Raw genomic sequence first — 22,532 nt, 5'->3', positions numbered from 1 at the left:
CAAAACTGTTGTATTTTGTGGTTTTGAAAGCTAACATTTGCCTTATCTCATGTTTGTGCCTGTATTCATTGCTGCCAGGTAACTCCTCCTGTTATTTCATTGCAGTTGTAGGAAACTTAATTATTAAGTGAGCAGTATTACCACAGATCTGATTAAATTACTTGTATCTTCCAATAAATTTCTTAAACCTTGGATATTTGGTTATGATTTTTGGTATTTGTTGAAGGGTCTGCTTTTGTTTGACTTATTCAACAATTATAACTTCCTTTTAATTTAAAGAAAGTTCAAATGAGAACTATAAATGTTATGTTCACATAATTTACTGATGGTGATTTTGAAATATGCAATATTGAAGGAGAAAGAGTGAGTTAGAACAAAATTCAATGGCCAAAGAGTTCATAACTGCCCAAAAATTAAGCTGTTTTGTTGTGCATTGCAACAGCACTTCAGCAGGAGGATTGAGTAACACCAACAGTTTCTATTAAATTTAATGTATTAAACACCAGTGTTGCATACAGTGAGCTTCATATTTCCTGGTCTCGTTTCTTTCTTTTGACTGTCTGGCGGAAGGTGTTTCTTTCTGCAAAGGAATGAATACCCACTGTAATCAGAAATGGTGTTAGGTTCATATACAGTGTGTCTGAGAGATGTCAGGTTGTCATGGTACCTTGGTTGCCTTATGGCAACCATCTTGTCTTCTCCAAGGTAATCAGTAGCTTCAAATGTATTTAATTCATTTCCCAAATGATTATGAGTGTGTGGGCTATTAGGTCCACAGCCTATTCAAATCAATGCCCTGCATAATTTTACCATGGGTTATAGAGTGAGTACAGCTTCACATATTCCAAATGGTTTATTTGAAACCTGTGAGATACATGTCAGCAATATTAAGTTAGTTACTGTGTATCACACTGGAATGGAGATTAAATGTGGGGAAGATATTATAAAAATAATTTGGAACTGCAGTGTTTGCAAAGGATATGGGAATAAAGCTTCAAATGGTAGTAATGCGGTGTATGAAATAGTAATAAAATACGAAATATACCTTGATGTTTATTTTTCCTTTGTAGATTCACACAAAATATATGTATATGCAGGGCGTAAAGCCTTTATACTATTAATTCTTGATTATGTTTGTAAGGATCACTTCTTCAATAAATTGCTATAATGGTGGCCTTACCTTTTGCTTAATGTTGGAACAGAACTCACATTATATGCTCGCTGTCAACTGACTGTGGCTAATTCATACTATCTTCCCCTACAGGAGGTGAGAAACATGAGAAAGTAGGCAGAGATGTACAGTCTACCTTATCTATAATTTACTATTATCACAGGCCATTATTTGCTGAATTACTACATTGACCTTTTATTAAATACTTTACAAATGTACAAGGATGTGCTGAAAGTAATGCCTCCATTTTCTTTTTAAACTCTTAAAGCTTTTTAAATAATACAAATTTTATTAATGTTGTAAATCTTTATCCTTCCTGTCTGTGTATTTGCAACTGTCTGTCACTAGAGGGCTCCAAATCATAGCATGTAACATGGTGGTGTGTAATGTAACTATGTTGATGTGTGAGAAACAGCATGCTGTAATTGAGTTTCGAATGTAGAAAGTTCCTCCACACATAGAGCGTCATATCCTTCAGCATGAGAACATGAAACACTCCTGATTAAATTTCATTGATTGTTAATAACTGAATAGTGGCCACTATTCAGTTATTAACAATCAATGAAATTTAATCAGGAGTGTTTCATGTTCTCATGCTGAAGGATATGATGCTCTATGTGTGGAGGAACTTTCTACATTCGAAACATTGAGAGTCATTTCTAATCAGAATACGGGTGCTCAATGATGTTAAACTCATTGTAGAGGGGGGGTTTTGCAAGAATCAGTGTCAACTTTGCACTGTTTGATCAATGTATTCTGTTTAGACACAATTTGAGGCAGACACTAGTTTTGTCCTACAGTAGAGATTACAGTTAATCTCAACACAGGTCAATACTTAGACATTTTGTCCCACACTGTAACACTAATTAGCGCATAGAATGCTCACTGCAATCCGATGTGTGGTTAACTTGAAAATAGGTTTACAGCACTCCATAAACCTTTTGAACAGTTGCCAGTAATATGACTTGTAACTATTCAGTATAATATTTCCCTGCAGCAGTGGTGATTCAGCCGGTACTAAATCACAAGTTGCTCACTGGCTCATGGCTTCACCCAGACTATTATCACATGTACTCACCTAGCACTTGAGTGCTTGACAATTGATTCTGCTTACTGTTGACCTGTGTGATGACAAACTGTGTTTTGTCTCTGAGTGAGGTTTGTGGACCCCTTACAAATGTCAGACCACAAATTGGTGCTGTGACATTTGCTACAATACAATGCCTTGGTTCGCTGTCATTGATCATCATCCATACAGTGATGACTTGGTCACATTAGATTTTCACATGTTTACAAAACTTAAAAGAACACCTTTGAGAACTTAACTTTGTTAGTGATAAAGTGATGCAAACAGAAATGCGGTTGTGGCTCCATCAACAGTCAAACATTCTACAGTGACAGTATCAACAAACTGGTCCTTTGTTGGGATAAATGTTTTTGTCGCAAGGATGACAATTGAGAAATAAATTTGTAGACATGATGAAGATATTTGTTAATAACACTGATTTTATTTAAAAATCTTTTACGAGTTCTCACAATAATAATTCTGAGTCGATTACTTTTCAGCACACCCACGAAGGAAGGTGGAAAGCATACAGGATTTTCCTGCCATGCACAAGTTTACCATGGGTTTTAGGTTGAGTACAAGGTCAGATATTGTAAATTGGTTATATGGAATCAAAATAATCATATGGACTATGTGACTGTACAACAATATTTAAATTTATCTCTCAGTAACATAGTCCTAACTTTATCTGGCGACAGTTTGAACAGAAATGTGAAGAAATCATTTGAGCCTGTTAGTCCAAACATCTTTAGTTTCGATTGCTATTCTTAGGTCCATGTTGGAATAGTCACACCTACATTGCTACACAAAGTCAGTTACTAAGATTGAAACATGATTATAGTCATCTACAAATAATTTAATGTAGAAAAACATATGTTTTGAGGTTTGTTAAGTTCCCTATTGAGCAGTGTGTGTTGAATATGCAAGACAAATATATAAGCCAGGTTTGTGAATTGTAATGGTTATCTCTGTTTCCTTAATTTCAGAATTGTTATCTATAATATTCAAATAGATTTATTGCTTATTTAATGGCATTTGGTCTTTTTCAGATAATGCGTAAGGCTGTCTATCATAGTATGAGGGGAAACCTTCAGCGTAGATATACAATGCAGCGTTTACACATATTCCCAGATGACAATGTCCCAGATGAAATAATGGGAAATGTTACCAACCAGATCAGACAGATAAGGCCTGTACCAAAGCGTTTGGACAAGTATTCTGAAGAGGAAGTGCAACAGTTTCCAAAAGTAATGGACTGGCCAGAAGATTATGTTTTGAGATAACAAAGGCTACAGTTAATTAGTGCTATGTAATGTTTATAGCTGGCAATGTGTGCATTATTGTACCAAAAGTTATAATACATACATTTTGTTACAGAAAATCTGTGTCATAATACTACTAATGCCCTTTGCTGCAAAGGCTTTTTCCGACAGTTAGGATTTTCTTTTTAGTGCAAGAGAATATTAGTTTCTTACAAGTGATTATACAAGAGTGCTGTCACAGCAGGTGGATTTTTTTCGTATCTGAAACTTTTGTGTTATACTGTAGTATAGAGCAGGTGCCAGCTATTTATATATATTTCCAGTATTTTAAAATTTAACAATGGAAAGTGCAGAATGGGATAACAACAATATTACAAAGAGAATAGATTGCTACTCAGCATAGAGGGAAGATGATGAGTCGTAAACATGCACAATGGAAAGATTGCTATAAATTTAAGCTCTCGGCCAAAAGCCCTTCTTCTGAAATAACACACACACACACACACACACACACACACACACACACAGAGAGAGAGAGAGAGAGAGAGAGAGAGAGAGAGAGAGAGAGAGAGAGAGAGAGGGGGGGGGGGGGGGGCATGCACACGTGTGACCACTATTGCTGGCTGTATGTGGGAGGTGGTAGATGACTGGAGGGACAAGGCACGGGAGGTCTATTTCTGTACAAGGTTTTTTATTTTATTTATTTACACATCAAGTTACATAGGACCAAATTGAGGAGCAAATCTCCAAGGTCATGGAGCGTGTCAGTACATGAAATTACAACATAAAAGTAATGAGAGATAAAAATAAAATGTTTATGTACCCAAAAAAGTCAAGCTATACGTTAAAGTAAACACAATCAACAATACAAGAAGAATAAGCTTAATTTTTCAAGGAACTCCTCGACAGAATGGAAGGAATGACCCATGAGGAAACTCTTCAGTTTCAATTTGAAAGCATGTGGATTACTGCTAAGATTTTTGAATTTGAGGTGGTAGCTTATTGAAGATGGCTGCAGCAGTATACTGCATACCTTTCTGCCCAAGAGTTAAGGAAGTCCGATCCAAGTGCAGGTTTGATTCCTGCCCAGTATTAACTGAGTGAAAGCTGCTTATTCATGGGAATAAGCTAATATTGCTAACAAGAAATGGCAGTAAATATAGAGGGAAACATTCCACGTGGGAAAAATATATCTAAAAACAAATAACCCGGACGGTGTAACACTGTGCCAAGATGTGCTGGCCGTGCACCAAGGCATGTTTAGCCACAGGGTGATCCTCATTACCAACAAACACTGTCTGCCTGTGTCCATTCATGCGAATGGACAGTTTGTTGCTGGTCATTCCCACATAGAAAGCTTCACAGTGTAGGCAGGTCAGTTGGTAAATCAAGTGGGTGCTTTCACACGTGGCTCTGCCTTTGATCGTGTACACCTTCCGGGTTACAGGACTGGAGTAGGTGGTGGTGGGAGGGTGCATGGGACAGGTTTTACACCGGGGGCAGTTACAAGGGTAGGAGCCAGAGGGTAGGGAAGGTGGTTTGGGGATTTCATAGGGATGAACTAACAGGTTACGAAGGTTAGGTGGACAGCGGAGAGACACTCTTGGTGGAGTGGGGAGGATTTCATGAAGGATGGATCTCATTTCAGGGCAGGATTTGAGGAAGTCGTATCCCTGCTGGAGAGCCACATTCAGAGTCTGATCCAGCCCTGGAAAGTATCCTGTCACAAGTGGGGCACTTTTGGGGTTCTTCTGTGGGAGGTTCTGGGTTTGAGGAGATGAGGAAGTGGCTCTGGTTATTTGCTTCTGTACCAGGTCGGGAGGGTAGTTGCGGGATGCGAAAGCTGTTGTCAGGTTGTTGGTGTAATGCTTCAGGGATTCCGGACTGGAGCAGATTCGTTTGCCACGAAGACCTAGGTTGTAGGGAAGGGACCGTTTGATGTGGAAAGGGTGGCAGCTGCCATAATGGAAGTACTGTTGCTTGTTGGTGGGTTTGATGTGGACGGACGTGTGAAGCTGGCCATTGGACAGGTGGAGGTCAACGTCAAGGAAAGTGGCATGGGATTTGGAGTAGGACCAGGTGAATCTGATGGAACCAAAGGAGTTGAGTTTGGAGAGGAAATTCTGGAGTTCTTCTTCACTGTGAGTCCAGATCATGAAGATGTCATCAATATATCTGTACCAAACTTTGGGTTGTCAGGCCTGGGTAACCAAGAAGGCTTCCTCTAAGCGACCCATGAATAGGTTGGCGTACGAGGGGGCCATCCTGGTGCCCAAGGCTGTTCCCTTTAATTGTTGGTATGTCTGGCCTTCGAAAGTGAAGAAGTTGTGGGGCAGGATGAAGCTGGCTAAGGTAATGAGGAAAGATGTTTTTGGTAGGGTGGCAGGTGATGGGCGTGAAAGGAAGTGCTCCATCGCAGCGAGGCCCTGGACGTGCGGAATATTTGTGTATAAGGAAGTGGCATCAATGGTTACAAGGATGGTTTCCGGGGGGAAACAGACTGGGTAGGGATTCCAGGCGTTCGAGAAAGTGGTTGGTGTCTTTGATGAAGAATGGGAGACTGCATGTAATGGGTTGAAGGTGTTGATCTACGTAGGCAGAGATACGTTCTGTGGGGGCTTGGTAGCCAGCTACAATGGGACAGCCGGGATGATTGGGTTTGTGAATTTTAGGAAGAAGGTAGAAGGTAGGGGTGCGGGGTTGTAGTGTTGTCTGAAAGCTGACGCAGTCCCTCAGCCACTTACTCCCGACGATAAAGTACCACGGTTGTGGAACCCTTGTCCGCCGGAAGAATGACGATGGATTGGTCAGCCCCCAGATCACGGATAGCCTGGGCTTCAGCAGTGGTGATGTTGGGAGTAGGATTAAGGTTTTTTAAGAAGGATTGAGAGGCAAGGCTGGAAGTCAGAAATTCCTGGAAAGTTTGGAGAGGGTGATTTTGAGGAAGAGGAGGTGGGTCCCGCTGTGACGGAGGACGGAACTGTTCAATTTGGATAGTGTCTTGGGGAGTTGGACCATTAGGAGTAGGATTAGGATAATTTTTCTTCATGACAAAGTGATATTTCCAGCAGAGAGTATGGGTGTAGGACAGTAAATCTTTGACAAGGGCTGTTTGGTTGAATCTGGGAGTGGGGCTGAAGGTGAGGCCTTTGGATAGGACAGAGGTTTCGGGTTGGGAGAGAGGTTTGGAGGAAAGGTTAACTACTGAATTAGGGTGTTGTGGTTCCAGATTGAGTTGACTGGAATTTTGAGGTTTTGGGGGGAGTGGAGCTGGAAGTGGGAGATTGAGTAGATGGGAGAGACTGGGTCTGTGTGCAACGAGAGGAGGTTGAGGTTTGCTGGAAAGGTTGTGAAGGGTGAGTGAATTGCCTTTCCGGAGGTGGGAAACCAGGAGATTGGATAGTTTTTTGAGGTGGAGGGTGTCATGCTGTTCTAATTTGCGATTGGCCTGTAGGAGGATGCTCTGAACAGCCGGTGTGGATGTGGGAGAGAAAAGATTGAGGACTTTTAATAAGGATAGGAGTTGACGGGTGTATTCATTGGCTGAGTTGATGTGTAGGTGAAGGATTAGGTGGGTGAGGGCAATGGATTGTTCAGTTTGGAACTGGTATAGGGACTGATGGAAAGAAGGATTACAGCCAGAGATGGGAACTTTAAGTGTGAGGCCTTTGGGGGTAATGCCAAATGTCAGACAAGCCCAAGAAAATAAAATATGGGAGTGTAATCTGGCTAGGGCGAAGGCATGTTTGCGGAGGGAATGTAAATAAAACTTAATGGGGTCGTTGTGGGGATGTTGTGAGGGTGACATGGTATTAGAAGGTGGAAAGTGTAACATGAGGCTGAAATGAAAATGAAAATAAAAATATATGGCGAGAGATAAGGTGAACTAGAAAGCAACTGGAGATCTGGTGTGAAAAAAGGCGAAAAGGTGTTGGTTATAGCTGGGCTATGTTGATCCTGTGGTGAACTTGGGTTGGTAGACAACGATGTGCACAAAGGTTATGTGGTTGTGTTGCCGCCAAAACACATTAAAGGGTGGAGCAATTTGGGAAAATTTCAAAAAAACTGTGTGTAAATGTATTAAAAGGAGTGGTTTTGTGGTGGCAGATTGTGAAAATGAGGCTAACAATTGTCTGATGAAGAAATAATAACGTTAAAACCTGTGGGAAGCGGCTAAAAAAGATCAGTGATGTGGGAAAAACGGAAATGGAAAAAAAGCGAAAGTTATTGGAACTAGCCGAAATGGCTGTTTAATAGCTGAAAGGAACTGTTTGTGAACTGGAAACGGTGGATTTTGTAGCAGCAGTATTGTTGAAAGCGGAAGAAAAAATTTTTTTGGTTATGGTTTGGAAGTGGGTTACGTAATATTCCCTGGGGCACCCTCCACTCGACCATACCCCACTCAGACCCCACATCATAGCCATTCTCAAGATAGTGAATAACGACCTTTTGCTGTCTGTTGCTAAAGTAAGAGGTGAACCAAATGTGAGCTACTCCCCGTATTCTGTAATGGTCCAACTTCTGGAGCAATATTTTGTGATCAACGCAATCAAATTCCTTAGTTAAATCAAAAAAATATACCTATCGTTTGAAACCTTTTGTTTAATCCATCCAGTACCTCACAGAGAAAAGAGAATATAACATTTTCAGTTGCTAAACAATTTCTATATCCAAACTGTACATTTGATAGCAAATCATGTGGTATAAAATGATCAATTATCCTTACATACACAGCCTTTTAAATAACTTAAGCAAACACTGATGGCATAGAAATAGGTCTAAAATTATCTACATTATCCCTTTCTCCCTTTTTATAAAGCGGCTTTACAAATGAGTACTTTAATCGTTCAGGAAACTGACCATTCCTAAAGGAAAAATTACAAATATGGCTAAATGCAGGGCTAACATGTGCAGCACAGTATTTTAATATTCTGCTAGGCACTCCATCATATCCATGAGAGTCCTTAGTCTTCAGTGATTTAATTATTGACTCAATCTCCCCCTTGTCTGTATCACAGAGGAATTTGCCAAGAAAGTTATATGATTCCCTGTAAAAAGTCAATTTTTATTTAATTCACCACAAATGCTCAGAAAATGATTGTTAAATACTGTTCATATATCTGATTTATCAGTAACATAAATACCATCAACCTTGTGCTGCTGACCAGACACTTCCTTCACAACTGGCCATATGGTTTTAATTTTATCCTGTGAATTAGCTATTCTATGTGCATACCACATACTCTTTGCCTCATACCAAGTGAGGTGGTGCAGTGGGTAGCACATTGGACTCGCATTCAGGAGGACAATGGTTCAATCCCGCGTCCGGCCATACTGATTTAGGTTTTCCGTGATTTCCCTAAATCGCTGCAGGCAAATGCTGGGACGGTTCCTTTGAAAGGGCATGGCCGACTTCCTTCTCCGTCCTTCCCTAATTCGATGAGACAGATGACCTCACTGTCTGGTCTCCTCCTCCAAACAACGCAACCCAAACCTTTGCCTTCCTAATAAAATTTTTAAGCACCTTACAGTACTGTTTGTAATGGGCTACTGTAGCTTGATTGTGACTACTTCTAACATTTTGATATAATTCCCGCTTTGTTCTACATGATATTCTTATCCCATTAGTCAGCCACCCGGGCTGCCTACTACTGCTAGTGCCCCCTTTTAGAATGTTCCAATGGAAAGCAACTCTCAAAGAGCATGAGAAATGTGTTAAGGAAAGCATTATATTTATCGTCTATGTTATTGGCACTATACACATCCTGCCACTCTTCTTCCTTGACAAGGTTTAAAAAACTCTCAATTGCTGTTGGATTAACTTTCCTACATAGTTTGTAATTATATGTGACATTTGTTTGACTACAAAAGCCTTTTAGTGTTAAAATTTGTGGTCTGAAAGGCCATTCACCCTTTTACTAACAGAATGCCCATCTAGTAATGAAGAATGAATAAAAATGTTTATGACTGTGCTACTGTTCCCCTGCACCCTAAATGGGATGAATAAGAATCTTTATTAGCCGTTCAGTATTTTCTTATACAATGGGCTGCATCAGTAAGTTCAATTACAGTATAAAGGTGGTTCTATTCTCATAACAATGTATATATAAATCATATGAAATTTAGTGTAGTACAATAGCACACATTTGGAATTTTATATATTATTAATTTTACAATAAAAAGGAAAACATTATACAGATTTTTATTAAGCAGGGAGTATTCATGTTGATGACACTATGTCATTATCATATACATGTTGATAATACTATGTCATTATCCTAAGCTATTGATACAAATTTAGGTCCTACTTCAGGCAGAGGTACCTTTCTCTATGTTAAAACAGCAAATCTGCCATATTACAATCTTTAAATTCATCAACTGCATAAAATGCTTTACCTTTGAGCCATTGACCCAATGTTGTCTTAAATTTACTTTTAGATACTGTTTGTACAATTTTAGGGAGCATATTAAACAATTAGAGGCCTACATATTTATAACTATTATGTATATAATAGAGGGAAACATTCCACGTGGGAAAAATATATCTAAAAACAAAGATGATGTGACTTACCAAACGAAAGTGCTGGCAGGTCGATAGACACACAAATAAACACAAACATACACACAAAATTCAAGCTTTTGCAACAAACGGTTGCTTCATCAGGAAAATTATGTATCTTAGACAGTCTAGAGTATGTGAGATCAATTGTGTGGTTTCGTCTTGTATTGTGGGTGTGGACAGATGACCTAAGGGGATATTGAGCTGTTTTCTTTTACGTGTAGTAAGCAATAATAGATGTACAAACAAGGAACTGTCATGATGTTAAGGTTTTTGAAATGTTCCCTGCATGTATCCCTAGGAGATAAACCCACTATACATCGAAGAGCTTTTTTTTGCCATCTGAAAATTGATACTGAATTGGGAGAATTTCCCCACAGCAGAATACCATATGAAAGATGGGGGTGGATATAAGCAAAATATGAATGCAGCAGTAAGTTTTGGCTGACATTACTCCTAAGCTTATAAAGTAGGAACATAGCACGTGCAAGTTTAGAACAGACGTGTGGGATATGTTTATCCCAGCTAAGTTTCTGGTCAATCATCATTCCTAACAGTTTAACGGACTTATTTTCTTTGTTTGATACCTTCAAATTAAAGAATATTTCCTCAGTTTTTGTTTCATTTATGAATAGGGAGTTTGCACTAAACCAATGAACCGATTTTTCAAATATTATATTATTTTTTTCTCGTACAGATTCAAGAGTCTGTCCTGAATTGATAAAAGTTGTATCGTCTGCATATTTACAGGGTAAATACTGTGGCATATCGTTAACATACACTACAAACAGAAAGGGCCCAAGTATGGAGCCCTGTGGCACACCTCTTTTTATTGTTTGAGGGTTTGACAACTGCCCATTTACACTAACAAATTGTACTCTGTTGCTTAAGTAGGATTCTAATAATTTCAGGGTGTCCTCTTCCATGCCGTAGTGTCTTAATTTCATGATCAAAGTACTATGAGATACAGTGTCAAATGCTTTACTCAGGTCTAGGAGAGTAGCACAGGAGATGAATTTATTTTCAAAGCATCGTATATATCACTAACAATATTTTCAACTGCTTTAACTGTGGATAGTTTAGACCTGAATCCATACTGTGAGTTACTTAACAAATTATTCCTCTCAAAATAGTGATTCATTTGTTGGTGAACACAGTCTTCGATTATTTTAGATATTATTGGGATTAATGAGATAGGGCGATAGTTACTTGGATTTGATTTATCTCCTTTCTCAAATGTGGGAATAGTTACTGCTATTTTCAAACAGTCGGGGAAAATCCCTTGCTGTAATATACGGTTAATGAGAGTGGTTAGAGGGGGGCAGAAGATCACTTGATATCTTATTTATGACAAAGTTTGACAGACCATAGAAGTCCTCTGCTCTGGAACTGCTTAGTTTGCCTATTGATTTGCTAACATCATTTTCAGTTACTGTTGCTCAGCAGAATTTATGGACTACATACTTATTTGAACCTTAAAGAGTTTTAGCGTCAAGCATGGCGTTGAGGGGAGACAAATCTTATTGTAAACTGAAGTTAACAAAGTGTGAGTTTGAGATATCTGGGGCTATGGATATAGCTAGTTGAGTTGTTGGTCTATTTATTTCACTTTTAATTACTTCCCAGGCAGCTTTACAGCTGTTTCTGGATTTAAGAATATAGTTATCATTCGCCCTACGTTTTGCCAAACTTATTTCAGATCTATAAATTTTTCTTATTCTAATGTACATATCTTTGTACTCGTTGCTGTTATTAGATCTGTCCTTAAACATAAGAAGCATAATCCTGATGCTGTTGAGGTATGGTGTAAACCAATTATTTAGTCTCTGTGGTTTATGAGCTTGGTTATTATTCTGTCTTTTTACTAATCTGGGACAACACTCATCAAATATTCTTGCAATTTCCTCTATAAATAATTTTCTTGTGTTATTCACACACATATCTTTGTATAAGATGTCATTCCAGTTAACTGACCTTAATCTAGTTCTAAACTCTCTTATGTTGCATTCATTCATAGGTCTAACAGTTTTGTGTTGTTCATCTGGAATGCTGACTGGAACTGTAATCCATAGGCCATCATGGTCAGCTAGGCCTAACTGGACTACTCCAATTTCAACATTATTTTCATGGATATTACTTATTATATTGTCTAAGCATGCATTATATCTTGTAGGCTTATCATTTAGACAATAGCAATCAAAAGCTCTTAGGCTATCCAAGAATTCCAGTATGATATGACTCTGTACCCTGATATCCATATTAATATCACCAAAAATTAAGATTCTTTGGTATTTATATTTAGGCTTAGTTAGTAAGACTAACAGTTTTTTAAAAATTTACCATAAATTCATATTCACTAGAAGATGGTGTGCGATATACAGATGCAACAATAATATTATGTTTAGGTATATGTACAACTGCAGCCCCAAAGATGGTGTCTATACACAGGTCTGTGACATCAGTAGTAAAGTATTGTAGATTTAGTCCATTTTTAATATATATTGCAACACCCCCGTGTACAATTGTTGATCTGCAGTAACTACTAGCTAAGGAGTAACCAAATGGAATATTGGGGTCAATTTCTGATGAATATAGCCAGTGCTCATTTACACTAAGTATACCACAGTTGGAAGTTTCTAACCAGTACTGCAATTCTTCCAACTTCTTTCTTAAAGACTGTATATTAATATGCAAGAACAGAAGACTATTTTTGCTAACTCTGGGCAGTAAAGATGAGGGTTCAGATTGTCTTCTTAAGGGCACTTCTATACAGCTGATATCTTGAGTTGTTTGTAAGTCTACTGCTGGTAGCCAGGCCCCATTTTGACAATGTGTGGATACATCTAGTTTCCTGGACTCAGAGTGAATGGTTTGAAGGTTATTTTGATCCTGCTGGAGCATATCTGTTAATATTTTGCCAGACAGACCAGCAGGCTTTACAGGTTTCCCTGGTCCAGCGGTATTACTGTAAAGGTGGCCATTTCTTTACTCACAGTTTTGGTAATCAGTTTCGAGATTAATCTTCTTCCTTGGTTGTTGAGGTGGAATCCTTGTCGTGTATAGCACTCCCTGTCAAACTCGCTAGCTTTAATGATTGTGGTATTTTTGAATTTCGAACACAGGTGATATAGCTGTTTGTTTACGTCCAATACCTCGCGATTTACGCAGGATCGTTTTGTAAGATCATATCTAAATGGAACATCGACAACAAACACTTTTTTTGATGTGATACTTGGTAATGTGCTTCTTAAACCTTTTATTAAGTTCGCGCTGTTGTTTTTCGCTATGTCATTTGTTCCAGTCATAATTACGACGACATCAGCTTCAGAAGCCTTTTTGTTAGTGTTTTGCAAGACATCCTTAGCTTCTGCTGAAGGATACACATACCCAAGACACTAGAGATTTACGTTTTCATTAAGGTAACTTGAAACATTACGACCTTGACTATCACTCAATAAGGTAATTTTACAGGTTTTACGTACTAAACTTTGACCATCACACTGTTTCACTCCTGTTTGAATTTCTTTTTGATATTTATTAGCACTATTATGTTTCACTGCATATGTTTCCTGATCGCTACTTTGTTCATGAAACTTGCTAACATTCACACTGCAGCTACTTATGCTGTTTTTGGCATTATGCCGTTTTGCTGCGAATGTTTCTTGTTCATTACTTTGTTCACAAAGCTTACTTACGTTCAATCTACAGGTTTATGTACACTCCTGGAAATTGAAAAAAGAACACATTGACACCGGTGTGTTAGACCCACCATACTTGCTCCGGACACTGCGAGAGGGCTGTACAAGCAATGATCACACGCACGGCACAGCGGACACACCAGGAACCGCGGTGTTGGCCGTCGAATGGCGCTAGCTGCGCAGCATTTGTGCACCGCCGCCGTCAGTGTCAGCCAGTTTGCCGTGGCATACGGAGCTCCATCGCAGTCTTTAACACTGGTAGCATGCCGCGACAGCGTGGACGTGAACCGTATGTGCAGTTGACGGACTTTGAGCGAGGGCGTATAGTGGGCATGCGGGAGGCCGGGTGGACGTACCGCCGAATTGCTCAACACGTGGGGCGTGAGGTCTCCACAGTACATCGATGTTGTCGCCAGTGGTCGGCGGAAGGTGCACGTGCCCGTCGACCTGGGACCGGACCGCAGCGACGCACGGATGCACGCCAAGACCGTAGGATCCTACGCAGTGCCGTAGGGGACCGCACCGCCACTTCCCAGCAAATTAGGGACACTGTTGCTCCTGGGGTATCGGCGAGGACCATTCGCAACCGTCTCCATGAAGCTGGGCTATGGTCCCGCACACCGTTAGGCCGTCTTCCGCTCACGCCCCAACATCGTGCAGCCCGCCTCCAGTGGTGTCGCGACAGGCGTGAATGGAGGGACGAATGGAGACGTGTCGTCTTCAGCGATGAGAGTCGCTTCTGCCTTGGTGCCAATGATGGTTGTATGCGTGTTTGGCGCCGTGCAGGTGAGCGCCACAATCAGGACTGCATACGACCGAGGCACACAGGGCCAACACCCGGCATCATGGTGTGGGGAGCGATCTCCTACACTGGCCGTACACCACTGGTGATCGTCGAGGGGACACTGAATAGTGCACGGTACATCCAAACCGTCATCGAACCCATCGTTCTACCATTCCTAGACCGGCAAGGGAACTTGCTGTTCCAACAGGACAATGCACGTCCGCATGTATCCCGTGCCACCCAACGTGCTCTAGAAGGTGTAAGTCAACTACCCTGGCCAGCAAGATCTCCGGATCTGTCCCCCATTGAGCATGTTTGGGACTTGATGAAGCGTCGTCTCACGCGGTCTGCACGTCCAGCACGAACGCTGGTCCAACTGAGGCACCAGGTGGAAATGGCATGGCAAGCCGTTCCACAGGACTACGTCCAGCATCTCTACGATCGTCTCCATGGGAGAATAGCAGCCTGCATTGCTGCGAAAGGTGGATATACACTGTACTAGTGCCGACATTGTGCATGCTCTGTTGCCTGTGTCTATGTGCCTGTGGTTCTGTCAGTGTGATCATGTGATGTATCTGACCCCAGGAATGTGTCAATAAAGTTTCCCCTTCCTGGGACAATGAATTCACGGTGTTCTTATTTCAATTTCCAGGAGTGTATATTGAAGTCGCCACACATAACTAATTTTCGGTACTTCCTACAAAGTGAATCAAGAACCCTCTCTAGCTTGAGCAGAAATGCTCTGAAGTCAGAGTTAGGGGACTCTTAAACAACAACAATTAGAAGTTTAGTTTCATTAAATTCAAGTGCCCGTGCACAACATTCAAATATCTGTTCAGTGCAGTGCCCTGATATGTCTCCGGACTCAAATGGAATACTGTTTGTTTGTTACGTACATGGCCACTCCCCCACCCCACAAAGAACTCCTTGAAAAACAGTCAGCTAATCTGTATCCTGGTAAAGGAAGCCTTGAATTGTCAAATTATTTAAGTGGTACTCCGACATACCAATAGTTTCAGTCAACATCTATAAGCAGTTCACTAACTTTATCTCAAATACCTCTTATATTTTGATGAAATATGCTAATTCCTTCTCTGTTTGGAAACATGACATCCTCGGAAGGTGAGCCCTTAGTTAGAGGGACTTCCTTTAAGCAGGCATACCTATCAACTGACTTCAATCTAAAAAAGGTGCGGCTCTAAAACCAACTACTACAGGAATTTTTCCATGAGTGATCACACCACCACACACTACACTGTCACCTATAAGCTTTGCCAGCCTCCCCTTCCCATACCTATTGAGGTGCAGGCCATGCCTATTGAAACCTGATCTATTGATAGACCCAACTGGCACCACTGAAATGTGATCCATGCCCTCAGCCATCAGCACCCTCCCCAGCCCCCATGTTAACGTGACTAACAGCAGCATTAAGATGAGGCCGATCATGACACTGAAACAGTTGCACGAAATGCACATTAGTGCCACCAGTTTGAGTAGCTATCTTTACCAGATCACCACCTACATCATGTTCACCATGCCTATCAAGACTGTTCCCTGCTCCACCCACTATCACTACCTGATCCTCCTCCGTAAAATTCCTGCATAACTCCCCTATGCTGTCAGTCACCTGGGCCAACCTTGCACTAGGCTTCACAATGCTTGTGACCTGGTACTCACTCCCCAACACTTCCTGCAACTGCTGGCCCACACCTCTACCATGTGAACTACGTAGCAGCAGAACCTTCTTCTTTCTGTTAGACTTGTCAACTTACCTAGGCCTCCTAACTGCTGAGGACTGCTGCATGTTACATACATCTACAGCTACAAGAGACTCCTCTCCACTCAACTCTTACAGTTGGTCAAATTTATTACATATACATAAGATATAACTGTCTGAATACCTCCCCCTCCTAGCTGCCTTCTTGCCAGTTCCCATTCCCCACCACCCTTCACCCTCCTCAACCTATCTAGTTACTCCTTTGGGCATTGTAACTGCACCTGAAGGGCACAAATCTTATGCTTCTGCTCCTCTATCAACTTATTTCTACTACAGATTCCGCATTCCCAGGAGAGGATCTCGCTAGAATGCCCACTGGCTTCCCCACTGCATCCCACCCCCACCCCCCTCCAATGAAAAGATTTTGAAGAAATCCCACACCGTAACCCATTACTTACAAACCTATGACAGAGCCCACACTTCTCACTCATGGTAAAATTTTACATTTACTTGAAAAAACTCTACATCTATGTTACCTAAGTTCAGTTACACCAATAGAACTACTTATAGAACTAACAGTAGTGGTCTTGAAATTCTCTGTCTACTAAGAAAGTGACTACTTGTATTAATACTACTACACCACAGCTAATACCAATACCAACAAAAGTTCACAAAGTTACTAGCTAAAACCAAAAATTCAAGCAGCCACTGTAACACTCAATGAAGTTAAAACACCGAATGAAAATTTTACTGAAATATTTCACTAGAAACAATAAGAAACGTCAGCTGAAAACTAAAGCACGAAGTTTAATAAAAGACTTCAATGCACAGAAAACACAGGAAGCAAACATTTCCAAGCGTTTATTAAATCGTTATTTCGCCACAAACAGCACGAAACACTGCTGAAAACTATTAAATTTAATAACTGTATTACAGCGCACAAATAACTTTGTCAGTACTTAGCTTTATAACCGCTACAGCTGCAGCTGCATGCCATAAAATGTAAACACACTACTGAGGCGCGAGGCTTGGACGAATGACATGAGCACAGTCACGAATTACAGACCACTCATGTCAATAACACAGGAAGAAAGACTGAGATTAATGAAAATCCACTAATAAGTTAATTTTACAGCAAATATTAATACAAGTAAACTTTAAAATAAGTAACTGAAGACTAAAACTTTATAAAATATGGACTTGCAATTTCAACAGCAGTCCAGCTCACCTCAGTGAGACCCTTGGTATACGAGGTGTGGCTAGAAAAAAACCGGACTAGTACTGGTGAAACAATAAAACGAATGCAATAAGGCTGAAAGTCGCGTGGCCTGTCACGTGACTCTCGCTCCGCCTACTGCTCGAGTTTCATCTGCCTCCTGCACTCAGTCTGCCCGTGGCGTCTGTTTTAAGTAGTTGACGTTTTGTCTGTGCGTCGGAAAATGTTGAGTGTACAGAAAGAACAGCGTGTTAACATCAAATTTTGTTTCAAACTAGGAAAATCTGCAAGTGAAACGTTTGTAATGTTACAACAAGTGTATGGCGATGATTGTTTATCGCGAACACAAGTGTTTGAGTGGTTTAAACGATTTAAAGATGGCCGCAAAGACACCAGTGATGACACCCGCACTGGCAGACCATTGTCAGCAAAAACTGATGCAAACATTGAAAAAATCGGTAAACTTGTTCGACAAGATCGCCGTTTAACAATCAGAGCAGTGTCTGAGTTAACAAGAGTTGACAAGGAAAGTGTTAGGCAGATTCTTCATGAAAGTTTCAACATGAACAAAGTGTGTTCAAAAATGGTTCCAAAGTGTCTCACAATTGAACAGAAGGAACGCCGAAGAATGATTTGTTCTGCTGTTAACTCAGACACTGCTCTGATTGTTAAACGGCGATCTTGTCGAACAAGTTTACCGATTTTTTCAATGTTTGCATCAGTTTTTGCTGACAATGGTCTGCCAGTGCGAGTGTCATCACTGGTGTCTTTGCGGCCATCTTTAAATCGTTTAAACCACTCAAACACTTGTGTTCGCGATAAACAATCATCGCCATACACTTGTTGTAACATTACAAACGTTTCACTTGCAGATTTTCCTAGTTTGAAACAAAATTTGATGTTAACACGCTGTTCTTTCTGTACATTCAACATTTTCCGACGCACAGACAAAACGTCAACTACTTAAAACAGACGCCACGGGCAGACTGAGTGCAGGAGGCAGATGAAACTCGAGCAGTAGGCGGAGCGAGAGTCACGTGACAGGCCACGCGACTTTCAGCCTTATTGCATTCGTTTTATTGTTTCACCAGTACTAGTCCGGTTTTTTTCTAGCCACACCTCGTATGTTGAAAGGAACTGCTTATAACTACAGATGCTTTGATCATGGGCAACTAGGGTGTATGAAAAGGACTTCGTGGTGTGGAGTGAGTAGTAGATGCTGAAGTGGTGGTATTGCTTGTGGTTGTTGGATTTGATATGAATGGAGGTACTGATGTAGCCATGCTTGAGATGATCAACATTGAGGAAAGTGGCCTGTTTAGTTGAGGAGGACCACGTGAAATGAATGGCGAAGAAAGTGTTCTGGTTCTGAAGGAATGCAGATAGGGTTTCTCCACCCTCGGTCAAGGTCACTAAGATTTCGTAAGTGATTTCTAGGATAAACTGTACCAGGTGGAATTATTAAAATCTTGTGGAAGTGTAATGAGGTTTATCTGAACACTTCTATCATACATCATTATTTCACATTGAGTGGAAACAAATTCACCCACAACAGATTGGGATTTTGGATTGTTAGGAAGGATTCCTCTAGATGGCCCGTGAATAGTTTGGCATAGGTTAGTGCTATTGCTGTACCATGTATTTGTTTGTAGTTTAAGCCTTCAAAGGAAAGTAATTGTGGGTGAAAATGTACACTAATTGGGGAGGGGGGAATCAAAACACCAACAAGCAGTTGTTTGACATTATGACTTTTGGTAGGCATGTTTATACATCTGAAAGACAATATGTCTTCAGATTTTGTACCAGTCAAATAAGATGGCGTTGGTAATGCCACTATTAGGAACTATTAGGGTGCAAATCAGGTTTGCTTTAAATACATAATGTAACAGTCATAACCTTTGAGACTGGACGTGATGAGTTGACAGTGGTGGCTTGTGAATATACATACCGGGTGTTCACAAATTTTTAGATTCAGAAAAATTTAAGAGCATGAAATTAATAGGATCTGCGGAATAACATTTATACTTATCAACAAGTTTATACAACTACATCTGCTGTCTATAATAATAACAACAGTAATAAAAATAAGATGCATTACTTATCTGACTAAAAAAATGTTTTGTGGAATTTTGTTGTTTTGTGCATAATTAAGTACAGTTTAGGCAATAATGAAATAATGTGTAAATTTTTGCAACTCTCCATTTTGTGTTTTTGCATAAATGGGAGTTTTTGTGCTTTTACATTTTTTTGGACCGATGTACAAGATCCCTGACAGATGTATTAGTTCACGAATTTACTTCTGGGCTGAAAATCAGATATTGTTTGCCGCACCCACACAACAACTTGTGCTAACTGTACAGTTCCTTGTTAAATGTTCAATTGTAGTCATGCTAATTTGATTTTGTCTCTCTTTCAATCAAAGAATTTGTTCTCAGAGGCCCTAGTTCCTTTGCGGCTAACTTCTCTCAGTAATTTACTTTTCTCTTCCCAGAATGAGATTTGCACTCTGCAGCGGAGTGTGTACTGATATGAAACTTTCTGGCAGATTAAAGCTGTGTGCTGGACTGAGACTCGAATTCAGGACCTTTGCTTTTCGCAGTCAACTGCTCTACCAACTGAGGTACTCAAGTACGATGCATGACCCGTCCTCATGGCTTTTTTCTGTTAGCATTTAAAATAGATTCAAAATAGTTCGTGTTTCCATTGTGCACGAAAAGTGATTCCCACACAGTGAAAAACCAACTCCATACACAAAGTGCTGTTTGTGGAAATGATTAAACCCAAGTAGTAATGTCCACCAACATGATTGCTTGACTAGAATACAAATGGGACACTGAGATCCTCAAGGACCTAAAGCACACTACTGTTGGTCCCAGATTTAAGTGAATATCAAGGAAACCAGTGGTACAGGTTTTCATGAATTTTCATATATACAATGTGGGCATACAGCACAGATAAACCTGACTAACAATAAGATCAACAGATTTCAGAAGCATGAATAAATGCAACAATCTCACAATCGAATGTGACATGCTTTAGGCCCTTATGATTCTCACAAGGGAAACTCCCCATCGCACCCTTCCCCCCCCCCCCCCCCCCCCCCTCTCAGATTTAGTGATAAGAGAGCCCAATGGACAGCCCATCAAAAACTGAAGACAAATCCTGTATGAAAACAGGAAGAAGCTGTACTGACTGTGGAAAAAAAAAGCAAAATAGGAATAGTGAGCGGTCCAAGTTTAACAAGTGCAATATCAAGAGAGGTAGAAGAGCCATGGCATCGTGATTTAGTGGGCATAGTGTTGGACTGCAAAGTGGGCGATCTGTGTTCAAAGTTCCCTTGTGGCTTTCTTCTTCCCCCCCCCCCCCCCCCTCCCCCTGCTTTATTCAAATGTGTGTCTGTGTCATGGTGTAACATCCATTTGCAATAGTGAGGTGTAAGGAAGGGACCTATACCGAAAGTTGATTCTGTACTACTACTCTATTAGCCACCTAAAGGAAGTGGCTTTGGAATCGGAATCGCAAACGTTTGAGTACAAGGCGACAAGTCAACTGAATCCTCCACTTGGAAACACGTCTGGTGTGTCATGCATCTATTATCAATGCACCTAATGTGTATGCCTGGTGAGTGAGTGAGTTATGTCTCCTTGCCTGGTTTAGGTGTTCATATTAATGTGAATGTGATCACTTCCAAGGAACTAATGAAAACATAATACTTTATCACATAAGCTGCAACAAATGAAAACAGTTTCACAGTCGCACAGTTTTCCCTGTGTCTTTGAAGTTGCATTTCATTTTGGAAATTTTTACTTCTGAATCCTGTTGTTGTAACATAGTTCACATCTGTTTATTTGTTGTTTTCATTTCTTTGAGATGTCTGTGTGGTATTTCGCCTGTTCTCGGTATTCATCACATTTACTTTTGGCAGTAATATATTCTTACATGACTCTCATTCTATAACCAATGTACAGTATGATGACTACCAAGACTACAGAAAGAGAACAGACATTTCTATGACACGATGGACAGTTCACCATGTTGTGAAATAAGAGAGGAAAAAAAAAAAAAAAAAAAAAACCATGAGGGAGATTGAGATTTGAACCCAACTACGTTGTAGGTTAACACCATGACCCCTTAACCATGACACCATCACTATTCCAGTTTCCTCAGTGTTGCACTTGTTAAGCTCGGACCATTCACTGTTTCGATTTTGTTATTTTTTCAAGTTCAGTACACCTTCTTCATGTTTTCATGCTTCATCTGTGTTCAGTTTTTGACAGGCTATCTGCTGAGTCATCTTACCACTAAATGTGACGGGAGTGCAATGGGAAGTTTCCCTTGTCAGCGCCTCAAATGGATTACTATATGATAAAATTCATAACTTAATGTACTATAACTCATTCAGAAACCCAAAAAAATTGTTTATTGTCAGTACAGCTTTAACATATACTGATGTCCGATCTAATTTTACTACAGTATATAATGAGTGAATTAGCAAATTTTAGGAATGTGCTATCATCAAGCAGGATTTATGCCGAGAAAACAGTGATAAAAGTCCACCGCAGTATGCTACCAGCTGGTGGCACTGATGTAAACTTCTAGTTGAATGGCAGGTACTAGCTGTGCACATTGTGAACTGTGCACATTCCTTATCAAATCCGTATGTATTTGGCCAGTAAGGCAATTACATCACACGAGTTGCACATGCGCAAAAGAACCTTAAAATGTGCACAACTGAAGCTGTGATTATGACCCTGAGGCCAAGTTTCATGGAGTGTAGAGGAGCAGTAGTGTGGTAGATTTAAGTGCTGTGTCTTTGACATTGCAGCATCTATGCTATGTTTAACAGCATTCAAAGAAAAATAACCAATAGATCTGCAAGGTGTTGAAAGTTAGTGTTCACGTCCCCCTGTGCTCTTACACAGCAGCCGCCACTGTGAGTTGTTGATAGTCAAAAATGCCTTTAAGATGACAAAGACACTGTTATTCACACCACACTGAGTTTGAACAATGTTGAGTAATACGGCTATAAGAAGCTGGATATTCCTTCTGCGATGTTGCT

The 22,532-nt window shown here is 40.3% G+C and overlaps 1 protein-coding gene across 1 annotated transcript in view; it reads left to right on the top strand.

The window, feature by feature from the left end:
* Positions 1-3,618, top strand: part of LOC126262380 (39S ribosomal protein L13, mitochondrial) — a 35,020-nt gene extending 31,402 nt beyond the window's left edge. The window contains exon 4 of the mRNA XM_049958976.1: positions 3,287-3,618. Coding sequence (XP_049814933.1) covers positions 3,287-3,520 — 234 coding nt within the window. The 3' untranslated portion in view covers positions 3,521-3,618. The remainder of the gene's footprint in view (positions 1-3,286) is intronic.
* Positions 3,619-22,532: the final 18,914 nt, after the last annotated feature.

The sequence above is a fragment of the Schistocerca nitens genome, chromosome 6 (genome assembly GCF_023898315.1).
Source record: "Schistocerca nitens isolate TAMUIC-IGC-003100 chromosome 6, iqSchNite1.1, whole genome shotgun sequence".
NCBI classification, from domain to species: Eukaryota; Metazoa; Arthropoda; class Insecta; order Orthoptera; family Acrididae; genus Schistocerca; species Schistocerca nitens.
Note: the sequence above shows the minus strand (reverse complement) of the source record. Positions and strands in the feature narration are given on the sequence as shown.